Raw genomic sequence first — 20358 nt, 5'->3', positions numbered from 1 at the left:
GTCACGTTTTCCAGGTCACCCAGCAGGTGCACAGGTGTGCTCATTACTCACCAACACATTTTAAAAGTTCCATAGGTGGAGCTCATTATTTCACTTGTGATTCTGTGAGGAGACCTGGAAAACATGCACTGTTTGGGGTCCTGAGGACCGAGTTCGAAAACCTGTGCACTAGACGATGTGCAAACAACGCAATGATCGTCCCAATTTCCCTTGAACTCCCGAACAAACAATAGTGTGCAATCTTTCAAAGGACCGAACCATATATATAGTGCGTCATCGTTGACTATACAATGTTATCATATCGAATAGTTGTCCGGTTAGCCATACACACTAGACTTATGGTGCGTACACACTACACTATATGCTCCCTGAGCGATATCGTGTAGTGTGTCCCCGGCAGTCTGCGCTCAATGTCGTTCATGACATTGAGAACACCCGCTGAACGATTTCATTAACGATATCGTTCAGCGCCGGGCTCTCTCCCCTATTCCCCGACATGCAGCAACCTGACGAGGTCGTCAGATTGTGCTGCATGTTCAGGCGATGGACAATGTCGGAAACGACCAGCTGGAGTGCGCATCGCTGGTCGTTTCCGAAATAAAAGTGCACGATTACTGAGCGATTGCACAATTACGATGTCGTAATCGTGCAGTCGCTCAGTAATATCGGCCAGTGTGTACCCACCATTAGAATGTAAGCTCCTATGAGCAGGGTTCTCTACCCTCCTGTGCTTCTCCTTACTCTACCTTCATCTACTTTTTACTCTCTACCAGGGCACCTAACACTTGGGGCCTGATTCAGACCCACTTGCAAGCGGCTGTCCGCTCGCAAGTGGGTCGATGTTCTGCACTGAGCATGCGCACGACGGAGGGAGCTCCGTCGTGCGCATGCGCCAGACGCGACGAGCGAAGGACTTTCCTTCGCTTGTTGTGTCTGATCAAAGGGGGCGTGCTGTCGATGTTGATTGACAGCATGCCCCCTTTGGTGGGTGTGCCGGGGGCGTGCCTCCCTGACGGGGGCGTTCCTAAGGGAACGCCTACCGTCAGAAGCCGGCCCACTGACATCACTAGCGATGTCAGTGGGAGTGATTTTGGCTCTGATAGAGCCAAAATCACTCCGGGCCTTGCGGTTGAAAACCTCAACCGCAGGCTCCGGCACGCAGTTTCGATGGTCGCGATGGTCAAGACCATCGCGGCCATCAAACTGCACGCTCGTATAGGCTGTGGGTGGTGACCCACAGCTATACGAGCGTCCAGGAGGACGCTCCATAGTTATGGAGGCCGGCCCTCATTCAGAGCGTGCGCTCTGCTCAGAGCGTACGGCTCTGAATGAGGGCCTTGGTTGCTTTGCTCTGTTGCTTATATGGGTGTTATGGTCGCGGATGTAGCAATGTATATTATCCATGTCCTGTAATGTATTGTATTGTATTGTACTGTAAGTCACTGTAAATCAATCTATTTGTTTATGTACTATGTAAGGCGCTGTGGAACACTTGTGGCGCCATATAAACGATAATAATAATAATTATAATAATAATTTGGACAAAATCTTCAGATCTGCCTGCACTGGAGAATCGCTCGGAGCTTTATGTACGCCCCATGACACTACCAGAAGTCAGGGTGGTTTTGTGCAATCACTTCTGCCCAGCTCCCTCCCCAAAATGCCCTATTTCACGGAAAGACAGATTCGGACCTATTGCATCCAACTCAGAATTGGATGCGCATATACGCAGAAAATGTGTGAAGTCGCCTCTGCACATGGGCTGTACGCAAACAGCCACTAGATTCCGTGAAGAGAGATCCGTGCGGCTGGGTGATGCTGAGACGGTGCAGATTAGTGAAGAACACATACGGTAACTAGATCCTGGAATGCGCAGGTTCAGTGGTTTCAGTTCATTATTTGTGAGCTGAATTTTCTGTTTGAAGAACCGTAGCTGTAGGAATCCTTCGGTGTCTCGGTGAATCTCAGCTTGAAGTCAGTTTGTTGTCAGATAATAATAAAATGTGACGGGTAAAAATGACAGAGGAAAGTGAGAGCAAATCTTCAGCCCCGTAACGGGGACAGTGATTTATGGAAATCAGTAATTCACACACAGATACGGGTTGGAGAGTATTGGGCGCTCAGCATTGCGGCAGATGAAAGCTGCATTTTAAAAGCGACGTTACAATTCTAATAATATAAACCTGATTACCATTAAGCCTTTCAGGGTTGGGTGAGAGATACATTCGTTTTGTTACCTCTTCCAAGTCGTGTATTTTCTGACTAATTGCGAAACACAATTCACGCTCATTCGATTGCACCTATCAACCAATAACATTGGGGGTGATCCGCCAGCTCCAGCCTGTTCAGCACAGGGCGCAGTTCCTTAGGGGAATCTAGAGCGCAAACAAAATGTGGGCCCACCCTAGGAAACAACAGCTACACGCCAACTACACTTAGGGGTCTAGTTACTAAGCAGTGTTAGGAGACAGAGCGTAAAGTGATAAGGTGCCAGCCAATCAGCTCCTAACTGTCATCTCACAGGCTGTGTTTGAAAAATGACAGTTAGGAGCTGATTGGCTGGCACCTTATCACTTTTCACTCTGTCTCCTAACACTACTTAGTAATTAGACCCCTGAGGCTTTTCCCAGGAATCCTCTGCAGGTGGGTGTTTGGGTGATATTGTTGCTCATCTAGACCAGGGGGGTTCTCTTCTTTCTTCCAGACTTCTAAACCACTTGGCAAAAAATAATAATATATATATATTAGGGATGAGCGGGTTCGGTTCCCTGAGAATCGAACCCATCCGAACTTCGGGGATCCGGGGCGATCCAAGCCCAAGCTCGGATCTCCCTGTCTGCCCCGGATCCCTCTCCCGAGGCAAAACCTCGAGATCTGCTGTCGGATCTCGAGGTTTTGCCTCGAGTGGCCATTTTAAAAAAAATGCTTTTGCCTTTAATGGGCAAAGTGCTGATTGGCTGACAGAGCCGTCTGTCACGGCTCTCAGCCAATCAGCATTATGGTGCTCATTTGCATGTAGCACGGACTCGTGAGATCCATGCTACATGCATCTGTGTGACTGACAGTGACACAGAGCACAGATGGGTCAGTGAGACCCGTCTGTGCTGCTATGTATTTCAATGAAAAAAAGGGGAAGAAGAAAGTACTCCTCTTTTGTGGGGCACACCTCTTATATTAATATTTAACCTTTATTGTATTTCATTTAAAAGTATATGATGTAATCACAGTAATATGAAAGCATACAGGTTCAGTAGACAAAATTTCATTTGTGAGATATTGAGAGATATGTTGGCATTTAATATATATATTATTGATATCTCACATTGAATATAATCAAAACACCTCAAAAGAACATAAAACAAAATAAAACAAAATTATTATGCCTAGAAAAAATTAACTTAGAAAATATATGTTAAAGATATTGAATATTGACAATTTAGCTATATTTAAACCTTAGGACAAATATCCTCCAGTGAAGTACCAGAGAAATGAGATACAGTAAATTGACAGTGAGATACGATTTCTGTCCAAAGAAAAATATTAATTAAATAGGATACAGTAATTAATAATTCTGGACTAGGTCTAATGAATAAGATCTGTCAATTGTTTGATGTACACGTCCTCTACTGTATAAGGGACATGAACTTGGTATCTCACTGAAATGCTATGAAACAGTGATCCTTAAACCAAAAAACAATGTGTTAATAAATAATTGTATATGCTAAAAAGCATATATCAAATAGGAAAAACAGTACTTTGTTGAAATAAGAAAAAACATGTTTGTATGTGATTTATATATGCAAAAGGAGCATATATCGGCGAACATATAAGTGCAAATAGAAAAATGTATAAGTGAAAAAAACACACAATAAAAATTTAGCACCTTAAACCAGAACTGTTGTCCTAAATTAATTCATTGGGTGAGGCGTCCCTCATTTAACTGGGAAATTAATTTTTCAGGTAAGTATTGCTGTAGTAATGTATCTAGTACAGAGTGAAAGGCAGTATCCGTGCATTTAGATGCACTGGGATCTGCTTTCTCCAGTCTTATGAAAATATCAGACTGGAGATGAGAGTCCCTATGCAATGGCACAGTTAAGAAACATGAGACTGCTTCTGCTGCTAGATCTGGTTCACAGCTTTGCCCTGTTGCTATGCATTGCAGGGTATTAGCATGGATCCTAAGCTAGTGAGAGAGCAGTGAAAATAAGAGCAAAGTACCTGATAGTGGTATGTTGTGAAGTCCCAGTGGACACAGGTCTGGTGGTGCAGGGGGACAAACGACGTAGGGGTCCCCCGTATTCTGCGCAACCAGCTCTGGGCTCTGATCCGGTCCTGGTTCTGGAAATACAGGGGAAAAAAATTAGTAGGGTTCCCCTGTATTTTCCAGGACCAGCACTGGACTTTTTCTAGCGGGGGGCTGATGCCACAGCCAGGGGAGCCCTTTCACCGGGCCCCCCAGCCGCAGCATCAGCCCTGACCGCTAGTCAGCCCAGGCCGGGGATCCCTGGAGAGCTGGGGACCCCCCCAATAAAGGGGTCACCCTCTCCAGGGCACCCCAGGCCCAGGCTGATAGCCCGGGGCTAGCCCCGCCACCCCTGGTGGCGGTGGGTGGCGGGTTGATTGTGTGGTGTGGTGTCAATAAAAAATATCAAACATTGTCTTTACAAGTAGAACTGCAAGTCCCAGCTAGCCTGCCCCGCATGCTGGTACTTGGAGAACCACAAGTACCAGCATGCAGGGCATTAAGGGCCCACTAGTACCTGTAGTTCACCTGTAAAAAAAATGTTTAAAAAAACACAGGACACACATACCGTGACAGTATAAGTTTATTAAACATACATACACACACACACACACATGTACACATACTCACCTATGTAACCTGTAGCATCGGTCCACTTGTCCGGTAAAGTATCCATAGGGGACCTGTGAAAAAAACATACTCACCATCTCCTATGCGAGGTTCTGTCCTCTTCGTTCCAAAGTAGGCATCCCCGGACTTGGCAAAAAAATAAACGAAAATGCGATCCACGAACTTAGTACCGTTCTATAGAATGGTACTTCCCGAATGAGAGCTTAGCGGCGGGGTATCACCATGGAAACCCCGCTGCTAAGCATTCATTGGCTGAGAGAGGTCATCTCCCGTCTCTCAGCCAATGAACGGCTCCCTCCATTGTAGTCAATGGTGGGAACCGCAGGGTAAACTTTAATAACCTTGCGGCTCCCACCATTGACTACAATGGAGGGAGCCGTTCATTGGCTGAGAGACGGGAGATGACCTCTCTCAGCCAATGAATGCTTAGCAGCGGGGTTTCCACGGTGATACCCCACCGCTAAGCTCTCATTCGGGAAGTACCGTTCTATAGAACGGTACTAAGTTCGTGGATCGCGTTTTCGTTTTTTTTTTTTGCAAAGTCCGGGGATGCCTACTTTGGAACGAAGAGGACAGAACCTCGCATAGGAGATGGTGAGTATGTTTTTTTTCACAGGTCCCAAGTGGACCGATGCTACAGGTTACATAGGTGAGTATGTGTACATGTGTGTGTGTGTGTGTATGTATGTTTAATAAACTTATACTGTCACGGTGTGTGTGTCCTGTGTTTTTTTTAAAAAAATTTTTACAGGTGAACTACAGGTACTAGTGGGCCCTTAATGCCCTGCATGCTGGTACTTGTGGTTCTCCAAGTACCAGCATGCGGGGCAGGCTTGCTGGGACTTGCAGTTCTACTTGTAAAGGCAATGTTTGATATTCTTTATTTACACCACACCACACAATCAACCCGCCACCCACCGCCACCAGGGGTGGCGGGGATAGCCCCGGGCTATCAGCCTGGGCCTGGGGTGCCCTGGAGAGGGTGACCCCTTTATTGGGGGGGTCCCCAGCTCTCCAGGGATCCCCGGCCTGGGCTGACTAGCGGTCAGGGCTGATGCTGCGGCTGGGGGGCCCGGTGAAAGGGCTCCCCTGGCTGTGGCATCAGCCCCCCGCTAGAAAAAGTCCAGTGCTGGTTCTGGAACATACAGGGGAACCCTACTAATTTTTTTCCCCTGTATTTCCAGAACCAGGACCGGATCAGAGCCCAGAGCTGGTTGCGCAGAATACGGGGGACCCCTACGTCGTTGGCCCCCCGTATTTTGGCAACCAGCGCTGGTTCTGACTAGCCCGGTGCTGGTTGTGCTTAAATACAGGGGACCCCTACGTCGTTTGTCCCCTGTATTTAAGCACACCCAGCACTGGGTTACTAATGCCCGGGGCTGGTTGCTCTTTTTGGGGGGGGTGCACGCCATTTTTTTCTTTTTTTACACAGGTTTTTTTTTTTTTTTTTTACCACAGCAGCACAGACGGGTCTCACGGACCTGTCATTGCTCTGTGCCAATCACACAGATGCATGTACCACGGATCTCCCGGGTTCGTGCTACATGCAAATGGGCACCATAACGCTGATTGGCTTCCTGTCTGCCACTGCAATGCCACTCCTAGATGGGCCACGTGTTTGTGCCGCCCACTTGTGTCGCTTAGCATAGTCATCCAGCTACCTCGGTGCAACCTTTTGGCCTAAAAACAATATTGTGAGGTGTGAGGTGTTCAGAATAGAGTGGAAATGAGTGGAAATTAATGTTATTGGGGTTATTAATAGCATAGGAAGAAAAAAAGGCCCATTTTATGTGATTTTAGCGTTTTTTTTATTTTTTAAGAAAAAATCCAGATCCAAAACACAAAACCCAGAACCCAAAACACGGAAGGGTGGTTTTGGCAAAACCAATCCAGATCCAAAACACGAAGAAAGATCCAGATCCAAAACCAAAACACAAAACACGAAAAGTGGCCGGTGCACACCCCTAATATACATATATATATACTGGATGAAATAAACTGCGGCACTCCAAGTCTAGTAACATAAAAAACGAGTGTATTGAATGTGAAGAACCGACGTTTCAAAGCCTCCAGGCTTTTTTATCAAGGTTCAAACAAACAGCATATACAAATACATACAGGCTCTTACCTTAAATAGGCAGTAAATCACGCTGATCTGTTGCAGACCTGGGAGTGGGAACGCGCCACGAGTTCCTGGTCGTCCCATGATGACGTCATAACGGCGCTGCCGGGTTGTCAAGGCAACCGGCTCGTTGCCGGAAACAGTCTCCCCCATCTGCAAGAACAGATCGAAGACACAAAACTAGTTACACAATGCATCGTATTAGTGACTCCAGTGACTGTCTTGACTATGCATGTAAAACAATTACTGCGTGACATGACCCTGAAGAATAGCAAAATATATATCCGGAGATTATCAGTGGGTACATGCTATATAACAAATGATACAACCAGGCAACTACGTCTCATAACAAAAGCTTCCTAAAGTCCAAATACATCTCCATAATATATAGATGTATAAATTGAACACAGATATAACAGATAAAGTACCATACTAATAATAAATCGAATAATCAATGAAAGTAAATATAGTAAAGATGGTGAATGTGACCCTCACACCAATAATTAATGACAAATACTAGGCTTATTATAACGAGTTCCAATTGATTTTTTCGTTTAAACCCTGCGGAGAGATAGTACCCAATTGATAAATCCATCTAGTCTCAAGATGTAAAAGTCTCCTTGCTCGGTCTCCCCCACGTATCGAGGCCGGCCCTGATTCAGGCCAACAGTGAAAAGTGATAAGAAAGTGATAAGGTACCAGCCAATCAGCTCCTAACTGCCATCTCACAGGCTGCGTTTGAAAAATGACAGTTGGGAGCTGATTGGCTGGCACCTTATCACTTTCTTATCACTTTTCACTCTGTCTCCTAACACTGCTTAGTAGGGGTGAGCGGGTTCGGATTTCTGAAATCCGAACCCCCCCGAGCCCCCCCGATCCGAGGCAGATCCGAGTCAGGCTCGACTTTTCCCGCCTGACTCGGATCTGAAATCTAGGCAAAACGTCATCATCCCGCCTTCCGAGTCTCGCGGGTTTTGGATCCTATATAAGGTACCCGCGTCGGCGCCATTTTCTCACTCGGCTGTGGACAGTGAAGAGGGAGGGTGGGAGTTAGGGCTGGCTGGGCTGTGTAGTGTAGTGTAGTGCAGAGTAGTGTTGTGCTGTGCTGTGCTGCGCTGTGCTGCTGTTGTCCACTACTTCAAAGTCCATAGGGGCTGGCTGGACTGTGTTGTGCAGTCAGTTCTCCATAGGGGCTGTGTCCACTCCAAAGTCCTGTGCAGTGTCCCAGTCCTAAAGGGGTGCTGTAGTGTTGTCCAGGGGGTGCTCTGTCCATCAGGGGTGCTCCCCACAAGTGCTAAAAAAATAATATTTTTTGTGTGTTTGTGAATTGTGTGCGCAGTAGCCGCACGTGCATCAACAAAGTAGTGCCAAGCGTGCGCCTGTGTCATAAGTAAAGGGCCGGCTGGCTTGACCGTTAAAGGGTGCTGTAACCCCCAAAGTACACTCCAAACCAAAAAAATATATATTTTCTGTGTTTGTGAATTGTGTGCGCAGTAGCCGCACGTGCATCAACAAAGTAGTGCCAAGCGTGCGCCTGTGTCATAAGTAAAGGGCCGGCTGGCTTGACCGTTAAAGGGTGCTGTAACCCCCAAAGTACACTCCAAACCAAAAAAAAAATATTTTCTGTGTTTGTGAATTGTGTGCGCAGTAGCCGCACGTGCATCAACAAAGTAGTGCCAAGCGTGCGCCTGTGTCATAAGTAAAGGGCCGGCTGGCTTGACCGGTAAAGGGTGCTGTAACTCCCAAAGTACACTCCAGTCCAAACCCAAAAAAAAATTATTTTCTATGTTTGTGAATTGTGTGCGCAGTAGCCGTACGTGCATCAACAAAGTAGTGCCAAGCACGTATATATCAATATAACATAAATGGAGGACCAAACTTTCTCCGATAAAAATAAAATAGGGAAAGATCAAGAACCACTTTCTCCTAGTGCTATTGCTGCTGCTGGGAGTTGTTCATCATCCCAGAGAGGAAGTAGGAACATCACTACTTTTACTAAACAATTGACCCTCCAACAGTCCCTAGCGATGAGGATGAAGTACGACAGCAGTCATCCTGAAGCAAAACGTATAACTGAGGCCTTGACTGCTATGTTGGTGTTAGACGTGCGTCCGGTATCCGCCATTAGTGCAGTGGGATTTAGACAATTGATGGAGGTAGTGTGTCCCCGGTTCCAAATCCCGTCTAGATTCCACCTGCATCCTCAAAGCAGCAGCGACAAGCGTGCGTCTGTCTGTTAAAGGGTGGTGACACCCTCAAAGTGTGCTACACAAACAATAAAAATATTCTTCTTTTTTTTTCTGTCTTTGTGAATTGTGTGGGCTGTAGCTGCACTTGCATCCTCAAAGCAGCAGCGACACGCGTGCGTCTGTCTGTTAAAGGGTGGTGACACCCTCAAAGTGTGCTACACAAACAATAAAAATATTGTTCTTTTTTTTTCTGTCTTTGTGAAATGTGTGGGCTGTAGCCGCACCTGCATCCTTAAAGCAGCAGCGACAAGCGTGCGTCTGTCTGTTAAAGGGTGCTGACACCCTCAAAGTGTGCTACACAAACAATAAAAATATTCTTCTTCTTTTTTCTGTCTTTGTGAATTGTGTGGGCTGTAGCCGCACTTGCATCCTCAAAGCAGCAGCGACAAGCGTGCGTCTGTCTGTTAAAGGGTGGTGACACCCTCAAAGTGTGCTACACAAACAATAAAAATATTCTTCTTTTTTTTTCTGTCTTTGTGAATTGTGTGGGCTGTAGCCGCACTTGCATCCTCAAAGCAGCAGCGACAAGCGTGCGTCTCTCTGTTAAAGGGTGGTGACACCCTCAAAGTGTGCTACACAAACAATAAAAATATTCTTCTTTTTTTTTCTGTCTTTGTGAATTGTGTGGGCTGTAGCCGCACTTGCATCCTCAAAGCAGCAGCGACAAGCGTGCGTCTGTCTGTTAAAGGGTGGTGTAACTCTCAAAGTGCTCCAAAAAATAAAAAACGATTTTTTTAATGTGTTTGTGACTTGTGTGCGATGTAGCCGCACTTGCATCCTCAAAGCAGCAGCGACAAGCGTGCGTCTGTCTGTTAAAGGGTGGTGACACCCTCAAAGTGTGCTACACAAACAATAAAAATATTCTTCTTTTTTTTTCTGTCTTTGTGAATTGTGTGGGCTGTAGCTGCACTTGCATCCTCAAAGCAGCAGCGACAAGCGTGCGTCTGTCTGTTAAAGGGTGGTGTAACCCTCAAAGTGCTCCAAATAATTAAAAACTATTTTTTTAATGTGTTTGTGACTTGTGTGCGATGTAGCCGCACGTGCATCAACATAGTAGCAGCGCCAAGCATGCGCCTGTGTCATAAGTCAAGGGCTGGTTTGGACATCTGGTCCGGACTGAAGGACGTGCCAACAATTTCTGACTAGTCTACTGTCACTGCATATGATACTGTCCTCAAAGCAGCAGCGACAAGCGTGCGTCTGTCTGTTAAAGGGTGGTGACACCCTCAAAGTGTGCTACACAAACAATAAAAATATTGTTCTTTTTTTTTCTGTCTTTGTGAATTGTGTGGGCTGTATCCGCACTTGCATCCTCAAAGCAGCAGCGACAAGCGTGCGTCTGTCTGTTAAAGGGTGGTGACACCCTCAAAGTGTGCTACACAACCAATAAAAATATTCTTCTTTTTTCTGTCTTTGTGAATTGTGTGGGCTGTAGCTGCACTTGCATCCTCAAAGCAGCAGCGACAAGCGTGCGTCTGTCTGTTAAAGGATTACATCGGTGACAGCATCCAAGTAGGCATGTCAGACAGTCCGTACCTGTACTGGCAGGAAATTGAAGCAATTTGGAGGTCCCTGTACAAACTGGCTCTATTTTACCTGAGTTGCCCCCCCTCCAGTGTGTACTCCGAAAGAGTGTTTAGTGCAGCCGGGAACCTTGTCAGCGAAAGGCGTAGGAGGTTGCTTCCACAAAATGTGGAGAAGATGATGTTCATAAAATGAATTATCAACTCTTCCAGGGAGACCAGCCTCCAGAACGTACAGAGGGACCTGTGGTTGTGGATTCCAGCGGGGACGAATTAATACTCTGTGAGGATGAGGATGTACACAACACTGAAGAGGGTGAGTAATCTGTGGATGAGGAGGATGAGGACGACATCTTGCCTCCGTAGAGCCAGTTAGTGCAGGGACAGATTAATTGCCAGCTTGTTTTGTGGGGGCCCAAACGAACCAATCATTTCAGCCACAGTCGTGTGGCAGACCCTGGCGCTGAAATGTTTGGTTTGTTAAAGTGTGCATGTCCTGTTTATACAACATAAGGGTGGGTGGGAGGGCCCAAGGACAATTCCATCTTGCACCTCTTTTTTTTCTTTGCATTATGTATAGTTTGGGGCCTAGTTTTTCAAACTGCCATCCTGTCTGCCACTGCAGTATCACGCCTAGATGGACCACGTGTTTGTGCCGCCCACTCGTATCTCTTAGCATAGTCATCCAGCTAACTCGGTGCAACCTTTTGGACATAAAAACACTATTGTGAGGTGTGAGATGTTCAGAATAGACTGGAAATGAGTGGAAATTAAGGTTATTGAGGTTAATAATAGCATAGGAGCAGAAAAACCCACAAATTCTGTGATTTTAGCTGTTTTTATGCTTTTTTTAAAAAAAATACAGATCCAAAACACAAAACCCAGAACCCAAAACACCGAAGGGTGGTTTTGGCAAAACCAATCCAGATCCAAAACACGAAGAAAGATCCAGATCCAAAACCAAAACACAAAACACGAAAAGTGGCCGGTGCACACCCCTACTGCTTAGTAAATAGACCCCCAAGTATCCTACCAGTATGTTTTTGGTGTGTGGGAAGAAACCCATGCAAACTTGGCGAGAGCATACAAACTCCACACCGATAGGACCCTGGTGCTGTGAGGCAGTAATACTATCCACTATGTCACTGTGCTGCTCATTTACATATATTAAACACCTAAATAAACAAACTCTGGTTTATATGCATGTTTAATTGCATTTAACGTGCTATAAAAAACGTATTGCAGATGCCAGGGTATACATAGTGTACAGGCCGGGCGGGCGCTTCCAACACAAGTCTCTGATAGAATAGAACATGTTTTATGCAGCATCTTCAGAGCCTAAGTGCTCCCTAGTGACAGGGGAGCAGTACTCACCATCCACTTCAGCACGGAAGCAGTAGAGCGCACTGAACGCTGGAACTTTTCTAATATATAAAATGGTCCTCTGACTCTGCCCTAAAGCTGTGTACACGCTATATGATCCATCATATTATGTATTGGGCTCCATTTACTAACGAAACAAAACCCCTTTAGTGCTCGGTAATCTATGAATACCGCTATTTTCACAGCATCGCTATCGCACATGCGCAGATGGACCGTCGCGCATGCGCATAACACTGGAGCCCCGTTGCTGGCAGCATTAGGCAGCCTACCGGAGGACCTCACTGGGGACTTTGCTGGACTTCGCGGGACCTCGCCAGAAGGTTAAGTATTAATAAATACTAGTGGCATTTTCATTTGTATCACAGTGATACTAATTGCCGCTGGTATTTTCGTTCGATAGTAAATGGAGCCCATAATTGTTGTGTGGCGGATTGGAGTGATATATCTTACGCACCGTATATATGGGCCCTGATTCAAAGGTGTACGTTCAACCGATGATTAACGCACATCTCCGATGGATTGGGGTCTGCAACTGTGTAGGCCCGATTGACATGCTGTGGCATTTAGGGGAGTAGCGTGGGGGGTGCCTGGTCACGGTTCCAAGAAAAGGTGTCGTGTCACCCCCATTTTTTGGGAGGGATGAGGCCAGGGTCTGCGTCGGTGGATGCAGATTCCTGGCCTCTTGCGTGACCAGGCACCGGCCAGGCTGCGGGAAGCTTCAGCTCCCGCAGCCTGACCACAGAAGCAACCATCGCGCAGTAGATTGCACCATCGTACACCGGATCGTGCGGTGTGTACAGCGTGCGCAATGTATTGTATTGTTACATCGCACTGTCGCATGGATAGGCTATGGGAGGGAAGGTTAGAGTCAGGCACCAGGTGAAGGACTAGGGATACTCACTGCTGGCAGTGCCATAGGACATGCCAGAAATCGCCAGGACATCACCGCCAAGACCGGAAGACATCGCTGGAGCTGACGTACCAGGTAAGTCACCGCTAGACCCCCAGGGACGTTTTGTCAAAATTCTAATCATGACTACATTTAATCAGTGTCGACGTGTTAAATGTCTATGTGGTCAATGTCAGCATTCGCATTTGTCAGCATTCTCATGTCAGCATTCTCATGTCGAGATGACGAATGTGGACAAAATATACCACACCTGAGTGTGAGAGCTCGGACTGCTGTGTTTTCAAATTCATATGATACATGTCAGCTGAAACAGATGCTCACAAGTAGATATGTTAGAACCTATGTTTTTATAGGCTTCTGTTTTGAAATGTGAATATATATTTTTGGCACAATGTACAGTGCTATAGAAACACAATTAGCAGCTTAACTGTTTTGTTTCCCAGTATCCATTTATAGAGAACGGCTTTCCCATGCACCTAAATTCAAGTCTGGAAAATACAGACAGTACATTGCAGATACTCACAGACAAGGAGGTCTATGTACTAAGCCTTGGAGAGAGATAAAGTACCAATCAATCAGCTCCTAACTGTCATTTATCAAACACAGCCTGCAAAGTGACAGGAGCTGATTGGTTGGTAAATCTCCAATTTATCTCTCTCCAAGACTTTAGTGAACAGATCCCAAGGTTCCCACTCCACATACATTCTGGGTGTTGATAAGGATGAATTGGCAATGGACAAAATAACTCTAGTCCCAACTGCTCGGAGCTTGCGTTGATATGATATAGGAAACCAGCATGGACTCTGCGCTAGTTTTTAACTTGTTGTTGTAGGCCCCCAACTATGGAAGAAGGGTCCAGCTTATTATCTAAATGGGAGTATGTGGCCCAGGGCCGGCTCCAGGTATGTTCCTGGCTGTGCGGGCCCACAGGGGCGCCGGAGTCCGGCAGTAGGAAAAACCCACCCGCTGCCCCGCCGGTTGCAGTGAATATGTAAGCACAGGGGGAGGGCGCAGTGAAGGAAGGGGCGGGGGGTACACTGTACGGCACAGGGTGCCGCGACACCTAGCGCCGGACCTAATGTGGCCTTTCCTGAGAGCCATCCATTATCAGTTGGAATAGGTTGCACCGCTATGGAATAGTATGTACACATTTAAACTTGAGACCTCCCATAGTCAATGTGTAACTTTGCCCCTTACCTCTGAGTCTTCAATTATCTAATTAGATTTTAGGGAATTTTAGTGGACGTCATTCTTGGTTCTGTTCTGTACCATATTTGTGTCTTGCGAGATGAACCAATGATGATCTTTCTTTCACTGTGGGCCTACTGTAATGCATAGGGGCACGTAGTCTCCGCCGTGGCCGCATCTTCTTGTGGGGAAGCGGCGCCGATAATATGCAAATGCGAGTTTCAGTCTTCCCCTTGTATACTAGTGCGCACCAGTATGTGCACGCCCTAAGACGCCCACTTTCACTGCCCATGCATGGTGCACCACCGCCGGTTGTTCTGAACAATCCACCATCTGTGCACCGTCAGCATGTGCGCCAGCAGTTTCAGTGTCTCCGTCTGAATTCTGGACCTGATTCAGACCCGGTTGCAAGCTCAGCGCTTGCGACCGGGTCTGATTCAGGCCCTCTTTCTGAACATGGCCTCTGCGGCTGCGACTCTGCGTCTGAGAACCCAGTCACTTTCACTGACACCACCGCGATACTCCCATAACACTCAACACAGATTTTTTTTATTCACTTCAGGTCACCGCCTAGGAACCCCCATGGTTATCCCTCGCAAGTTCTGATACCAGTGGTCCCATACGCAACAAGAACATTTGTGCATACTCACAGCAGGGTAACGCATGTGCCATGGGGGGAGTCTTCAGAATATTTTGCGCATGCGCAGTAGCAAACAATCGCTTAATTACGTGAACATAGGCATTGTGTGCAGTTAGCGTGTACCTCTGTATCAGGCCCATTACCGCTTTCTTAGATACCCCTCTACTCATACTTGCCAACTTTCCCTGATTGCCAGCAAAGATATATACATTCATTAGTATAATTTCCCTGCATTGGTTATAAGGCACAATGATCCCTATGGCTACATGAATTTTCTGAAAAGTATCAGTGTGTTTGCATCAACAAATAGATGTTACTAACGGCTTTGGGTCTCGGTTACATTTGGATGTAAGTCAGTATTATGACACGCCTCTCAGAGGTAGCAGTGCACGCCCATCACATGTATAACACGCCTCTCAGAGGTAGCAGTACATGCTCATCACATGTATGACACACCCCTCAGAGGTAGCAGTACACGTCCATCACATGTATAACACGCCTCTCAGATGTAGCAGTACACGCCCATCACATGTATGACACACCCCTCAGAGGTAGCAGTGCACGTCCATCACATGTATAACACACCTCTCAGATGTAGCAGTACAAGCTCATCACATGTATGACACACACCTCAGATGTAGCAGTAAACGCCCATCACATGTATGACACGCCCCTCAGATGTAGCAGTACATGCCCATCACATGTATGACACGCCCCTCAGAGGTAGCAGTACACGCCCATCACATATATAACACGCCTCTCAGATGTAGCAGTACACGCCTATCACATGTATAACACGCCTCTCAGATGTAGCAGTACACGCCTATCACATGTATAACACGCCTCTCAGATGTAGCAGTACACGCCCATCACATGTATGACTCGCCCCTCAGATGTAGCTGTACACGCCCATCACATGTATGACACGCCCCTCAGATGTAGCATTACACGCCCATCACATGTATAACACGCCTCTCAGTTGTAGCAGTACACGCCTATCACATGTATAACACACCTCTCAGATGTAGCAGTACACGCCTATCACATGTATAACACGCCTCTCAGATGTAGCAGTACACACCCATCACATGTATAACACGCCTCTCAGAATTAGCAGTACACGCCTATCACATGTATAACACGCCTCTCAGATGTAGCAGTACACACCTATCACATGTATAACACGCCCCTCAGATGTAGCAGTACACGCCTATCACATGTATAAAACGCCTCTCAGATGTAGCAGTACACAACTATCACATGTATAACACGCCCCTCAGATGTAGCAGTACACGCCCATCTCATGTATAACACGCCTCTCAGATGTAGCAGTACACGCCCATCACATGTATGACACGCCCCTCAGATGTAGCAGTAAACGCCCATCACATGTATGGCACGCCCCTCAGATGTAGCAGTACACACCCATCACATGTATGACATGCCTCTCAGATGTAGCAGTTCACGCCTATCACATGTATAACATGCCTCTCAGATGTAGCAGTACACGCCTATCACATGTATGACACGCCCCTCAGATGTAGAGGACACGCCATTCACATGTATAACACGCCTCTCAGATGTAGCAGTACACGCCCATCACATGTATGATGCCCCTCAAATGTAGCAGTACACGCCCATCACATGTATGACACGCCCCTAAGATGTAGCAGTACACGCCCATCACATGTATAACATGCCTCTCAGATGTAACAGTACACGCCCATCACATGTATAACACGCCCCTCAAATGTAGCAGTACACGCCCATCACATGTATAACACGCCTCTCAGATGTAGCAGTACACGCCTATCACATGTATGACACGCCTCTCAGATGTAGCAGTACACGCCCACTTTACCTCTGCTTTCACAATCTCCCTGAAATGCTTTTTCAAAAGTAGGCAAGTGTGGCTCTACTATCTCTTTTATTTAGAAAATTAGCATCTTTCCATTGATAATAAACTGATATTGGCGGCACAGTGGTTAGCAGTGATACTGTGGTATTGGTTTGGATTTCAACCAAGCCCCTATCCGTGTTCTATCATGTTCTCCCAGTTTTTGCATTTCAGATGAAGTTCAATGAGATAATCTAAAAATAAAATAATTGTGGATGTGCATGTGTTGTCTGCTGGGATCCTTGATACTTAGCTGTAACAAACATTGCCACGTAACATCTTAGCTCTCAACGGGACGTCCCTTTGGGTAGTGTCTAACCTGCCTACTTGTGAGCTGGACATTTCAGTTGATATGTGTGAGTTTATTTGGAGAAGGCAGGAGTCTGAGTTGTCACCCCAACCTCTCTTCTCTTTGCTGCATAGGAGACGGTGAATTTTAAATCTTATTTATAACCATTAGAGTCTGCATCTTGTGATGTCATAATTTGAAGGGTACAATTTAAAATGCAATCCAGTGGATGTTATTACGTGTTCTGTGTTCTACCGTATCTATTACACCCCAGTTTTGCAGTTCCTTTGCAGTATTTCCTTTCCAACCCCCCCTCCCCTCACCACCATCGTGTTCTCTGGGGGTCATTCAGACCCGCTCGCGAGCGCAGGACGCTCGCAAGCGGGTCGATGTTCCCCCACTGCGCATGCGCGCGACGGAGGGAGCTCCGTCGTGCGCATGCGCGAGACCCGGCGAGCGACGGGCTCACCATCGCTCCTGGTCTCGCACCAAAGGGGGCGTGCTGTCGATGTTGATTGACAGCACGCCCCCTTTGGTGGGCGTGCCGGGGGCGTGGCTGCCAGATGGAGGCGTTCCCATGGGAACTCCTACCGTCTGAAGCCGGCCCCACTGACATCACTAGTGATGTCAGTGGGAGTGATTTTGGCTCTGATAGAGCCAAAATCACTCCAGGGCTTGCGGCAGCGAGACCCTACCGCAGGGTCTCCGTCGCAAGCCCGATGGTCGCGATGGTCAAGACCATCGCGACCATCATCATGGACGCTCGCATATGCTGTGGGTGGTCACCCACAGCTATGCGAGCGGCCAGGAGGCCGCTCCATTTTCATGGAGGAGGGCCCTGATTCAGAGCGAGCGCTCTGGTCAGAGCGTTCGGCTCTGAATCAGGCCCTCTGTTCCTTTATATCAGATACAGCAGCCATTTATTTTTGCCCTGGTTTTATAGCGCTTCATTCTTGGCACGGCAGATGCACAGAAACCTTTGAGTAAAGATTGGCGTGAATAATGACTAAATCTGTTGTGCATTTGGAGCCAATTCAGAATGCTAACTGTTTACCTTGAATTATGCAGAGATAACAGAAGCCACCAATGCATACATAATGTACAAACAAATGTTCCACTGCCAAATGCCTTCTCCCAGGCTCCACGTCAATCACACCTTGTCGAAGCAAAGATTCATTCCCAGAATTCTCACCAGGCCCTTCGTGCAATAAGGGCCCCTGCTGATTGACACCATCTACTTGGTTACCTGTCATTGAGAGAGAAGATGGCTGTGACAGGGGTGGAATACTAAATCACCGGGGCCCACAGCGATGTTTGTGTTGGGGACAGTGGATGCCACCCTCGTTTCCCAGTCTGGTCCAGCACTAGCTGAACAGAAGCCACCACTTTGTCCATCTGAAAGCGGATCAGGATCCTGAGAGTGGTGGTCACCCAGTAATGCTGGGACTCCTCGTAATGGCCGCAGCTCATGCGCCCCCTGTAGTTTAGGCAACATTGCATGGTGCTCTAGGCTAGGAAGCGTCGAGGTGTTCCCCATACCAACCAATCAGATTCTAGGGGGGAGATTTATCAAAGCTTGGAGAGAGATAAAGTGGAGAGAGATTAAGTACCAACCGATCGGTTCCTAACTGTCATTTTTCAAACACAGCCTGTAAAATGTCAGAAGCTGATTGATTGGTACGTTATCTCTCTCCAAGCTTTGATAAATCGGGTTCCGGACTGTAGATAGACAGTTATTAATTAGACAATGTCTAGATAGACTCCAGATGTTAGACTGTCAATAGGTCGACAGGTACAAAAGGTCGACAGGTACAAAAGGTCGACACACTAAAGATCGACATGTAAGAAGGTCGACAGGCACAAATGTACAACAGGGTCAAAGGTCGACATGAAAATGGTCGACACATTATTTTTTTGTTTGTTTTTTTAGGGTTAGGCACTTACTGTAGGGTTAGGGTTAGACACTTACCCCCACGGTTAGGGTTAGGCACTTACCAAGACAGTTAGGGTTAGGCACCAGGAGGGAGGGTTAGGCACTTACCGGAGGGTTAGGGTTAGGCACTATAAGGGACAGTTAGGGTCAGGCACCTACCCCGATGGTTAGGGTTAGGCACCAGGAGGGATGGTTAGGGTTAAGCACTAGAAGGGACTGCTAGGGTCAGGCACCTACCCTGACGGTTAGGTTTAGGCACCAGGAGGGAGGGTTATGGTTAGGCACCAAGGGGAGGGTTAGGGTCAGCGTTAGGTTGTAGATTAGGGCTAAAAAAATCATGTGTCGACCATTTTTACGTTGACCATTTTCATGTCGACCTTTTGGCGCTGTCGATCATTTGTACCTGTCGACCTTCTTACATGTCGACCTTTTGTACCTGTCGACCTATTGATTGTCTAACATCTGGGGTCTATCTAGACATTGTCTAACTAATCACTGTCTATCTCTTCTACCACACCTGACCCGATAAATCTCCCCCGAGATATCATTTATCTAGTACATTCTAGAAAACGATAGCTAGAATTCGTTCTAGAAGCCTTAGTAAATCTCTACCTCTGTACGTCTGCCATTGCCTGTGACATTACTCATGAAATTGTCTCTTACAGAGGCTGCATCTGAGTGAAGACGTGGCTGGGGCGACATTCATGGCAGCTGGAAGCTCTACTCCAGAGCTATTTGCCTCCGTTATTGGTAAGTCTAGACCCTGGTGCAGACGGATGTGCAGCTAATCCTAGGAGTACGTGATGTGAGTGACACGGGTAAGACTTATGTACTAACAGCGCATTTAGGTACAACATTTCTACTACATGTCAGACACTTGTTTTCACTTTGCAACTCGCACTAGACAGATAAAAGCTGATTGGTTGTGGTCCAGCACCGGGATGCAGCTTAGTAAATGACATCATTTTGACACTAGAAACTAGAGGAATGAAACACAAGGGAGAAGTTGCATCCTCCATTTTTCAATCACAGCCTGTGACATGACAGTTAGGAGCTGATTGATTGGTACCTTACCTCCGTTCACTTTATCTCCTAACACAGCTTAGTAACTAGACGCCTTTATCTCCATCCACTTTATCTCCCTCCGAGGCTTAGTACATAGCACCCGATTCAGACCCGTTCGCTAGGCTGCGTTCACACGTAGCCTGTCGATGTTTGCATTGTGCGCATGTATATGCGACGCAGTGCACGAGCCAGTCCATGCGATCGGGAAGTGTTCGCCCCTTGTACACAGACGCCTCGTTAGAATGAGTGACAGGACGAGCCGTTTGTGGGTGGTGACAGGGGT

At 46.9% G+C, this 20358-nt stretch overlaps 1 protein-coding gene across 3 annotated transcripts in view; it reads left to right on the top strand.

The window, feature by feature from the left end:
• The window catches only part of SLC24A4 (solute carrier family 24 member 4), a 170311-nt gene that overhangs the window by 93509 nt on the left and 56444 nt on the right, over positions 1-20358 (top strand). For all 3 annotated transcript variants that reach the window (XM_088464303.1, XM_088464302.1, XM_088464304.1), the window contains one exon: positions 19676-19760. In XM_088464303.1, the coding sequence (XP_088320429.1) occupies positions 19676-19760 (85 nt within the window). The remainder of the gene's footprint in view (positions 1-19675; positions 19761-20358) is intronic.

This window comes from Taudactylus pleione, unplaced genomic scaffold (genome assembly GCF_031769625.1).
Source record: "Taudactylus pleione unplaced genomic scaffold, aTauple2 ptg001628l, whole genome shotgun sequence".
Taxonomy (NCBI): Eukaryota; Metazoa; Chordata; class Amphibia; order Anura; family Myobatrachidae; genus Taudactylus; species Taudactylus pleione.
The sequence above is the reverse complement of the archived record's forward strand: the minus strand, read 5'-3'. Positions and strand labels throughout refer to the sequence as shown.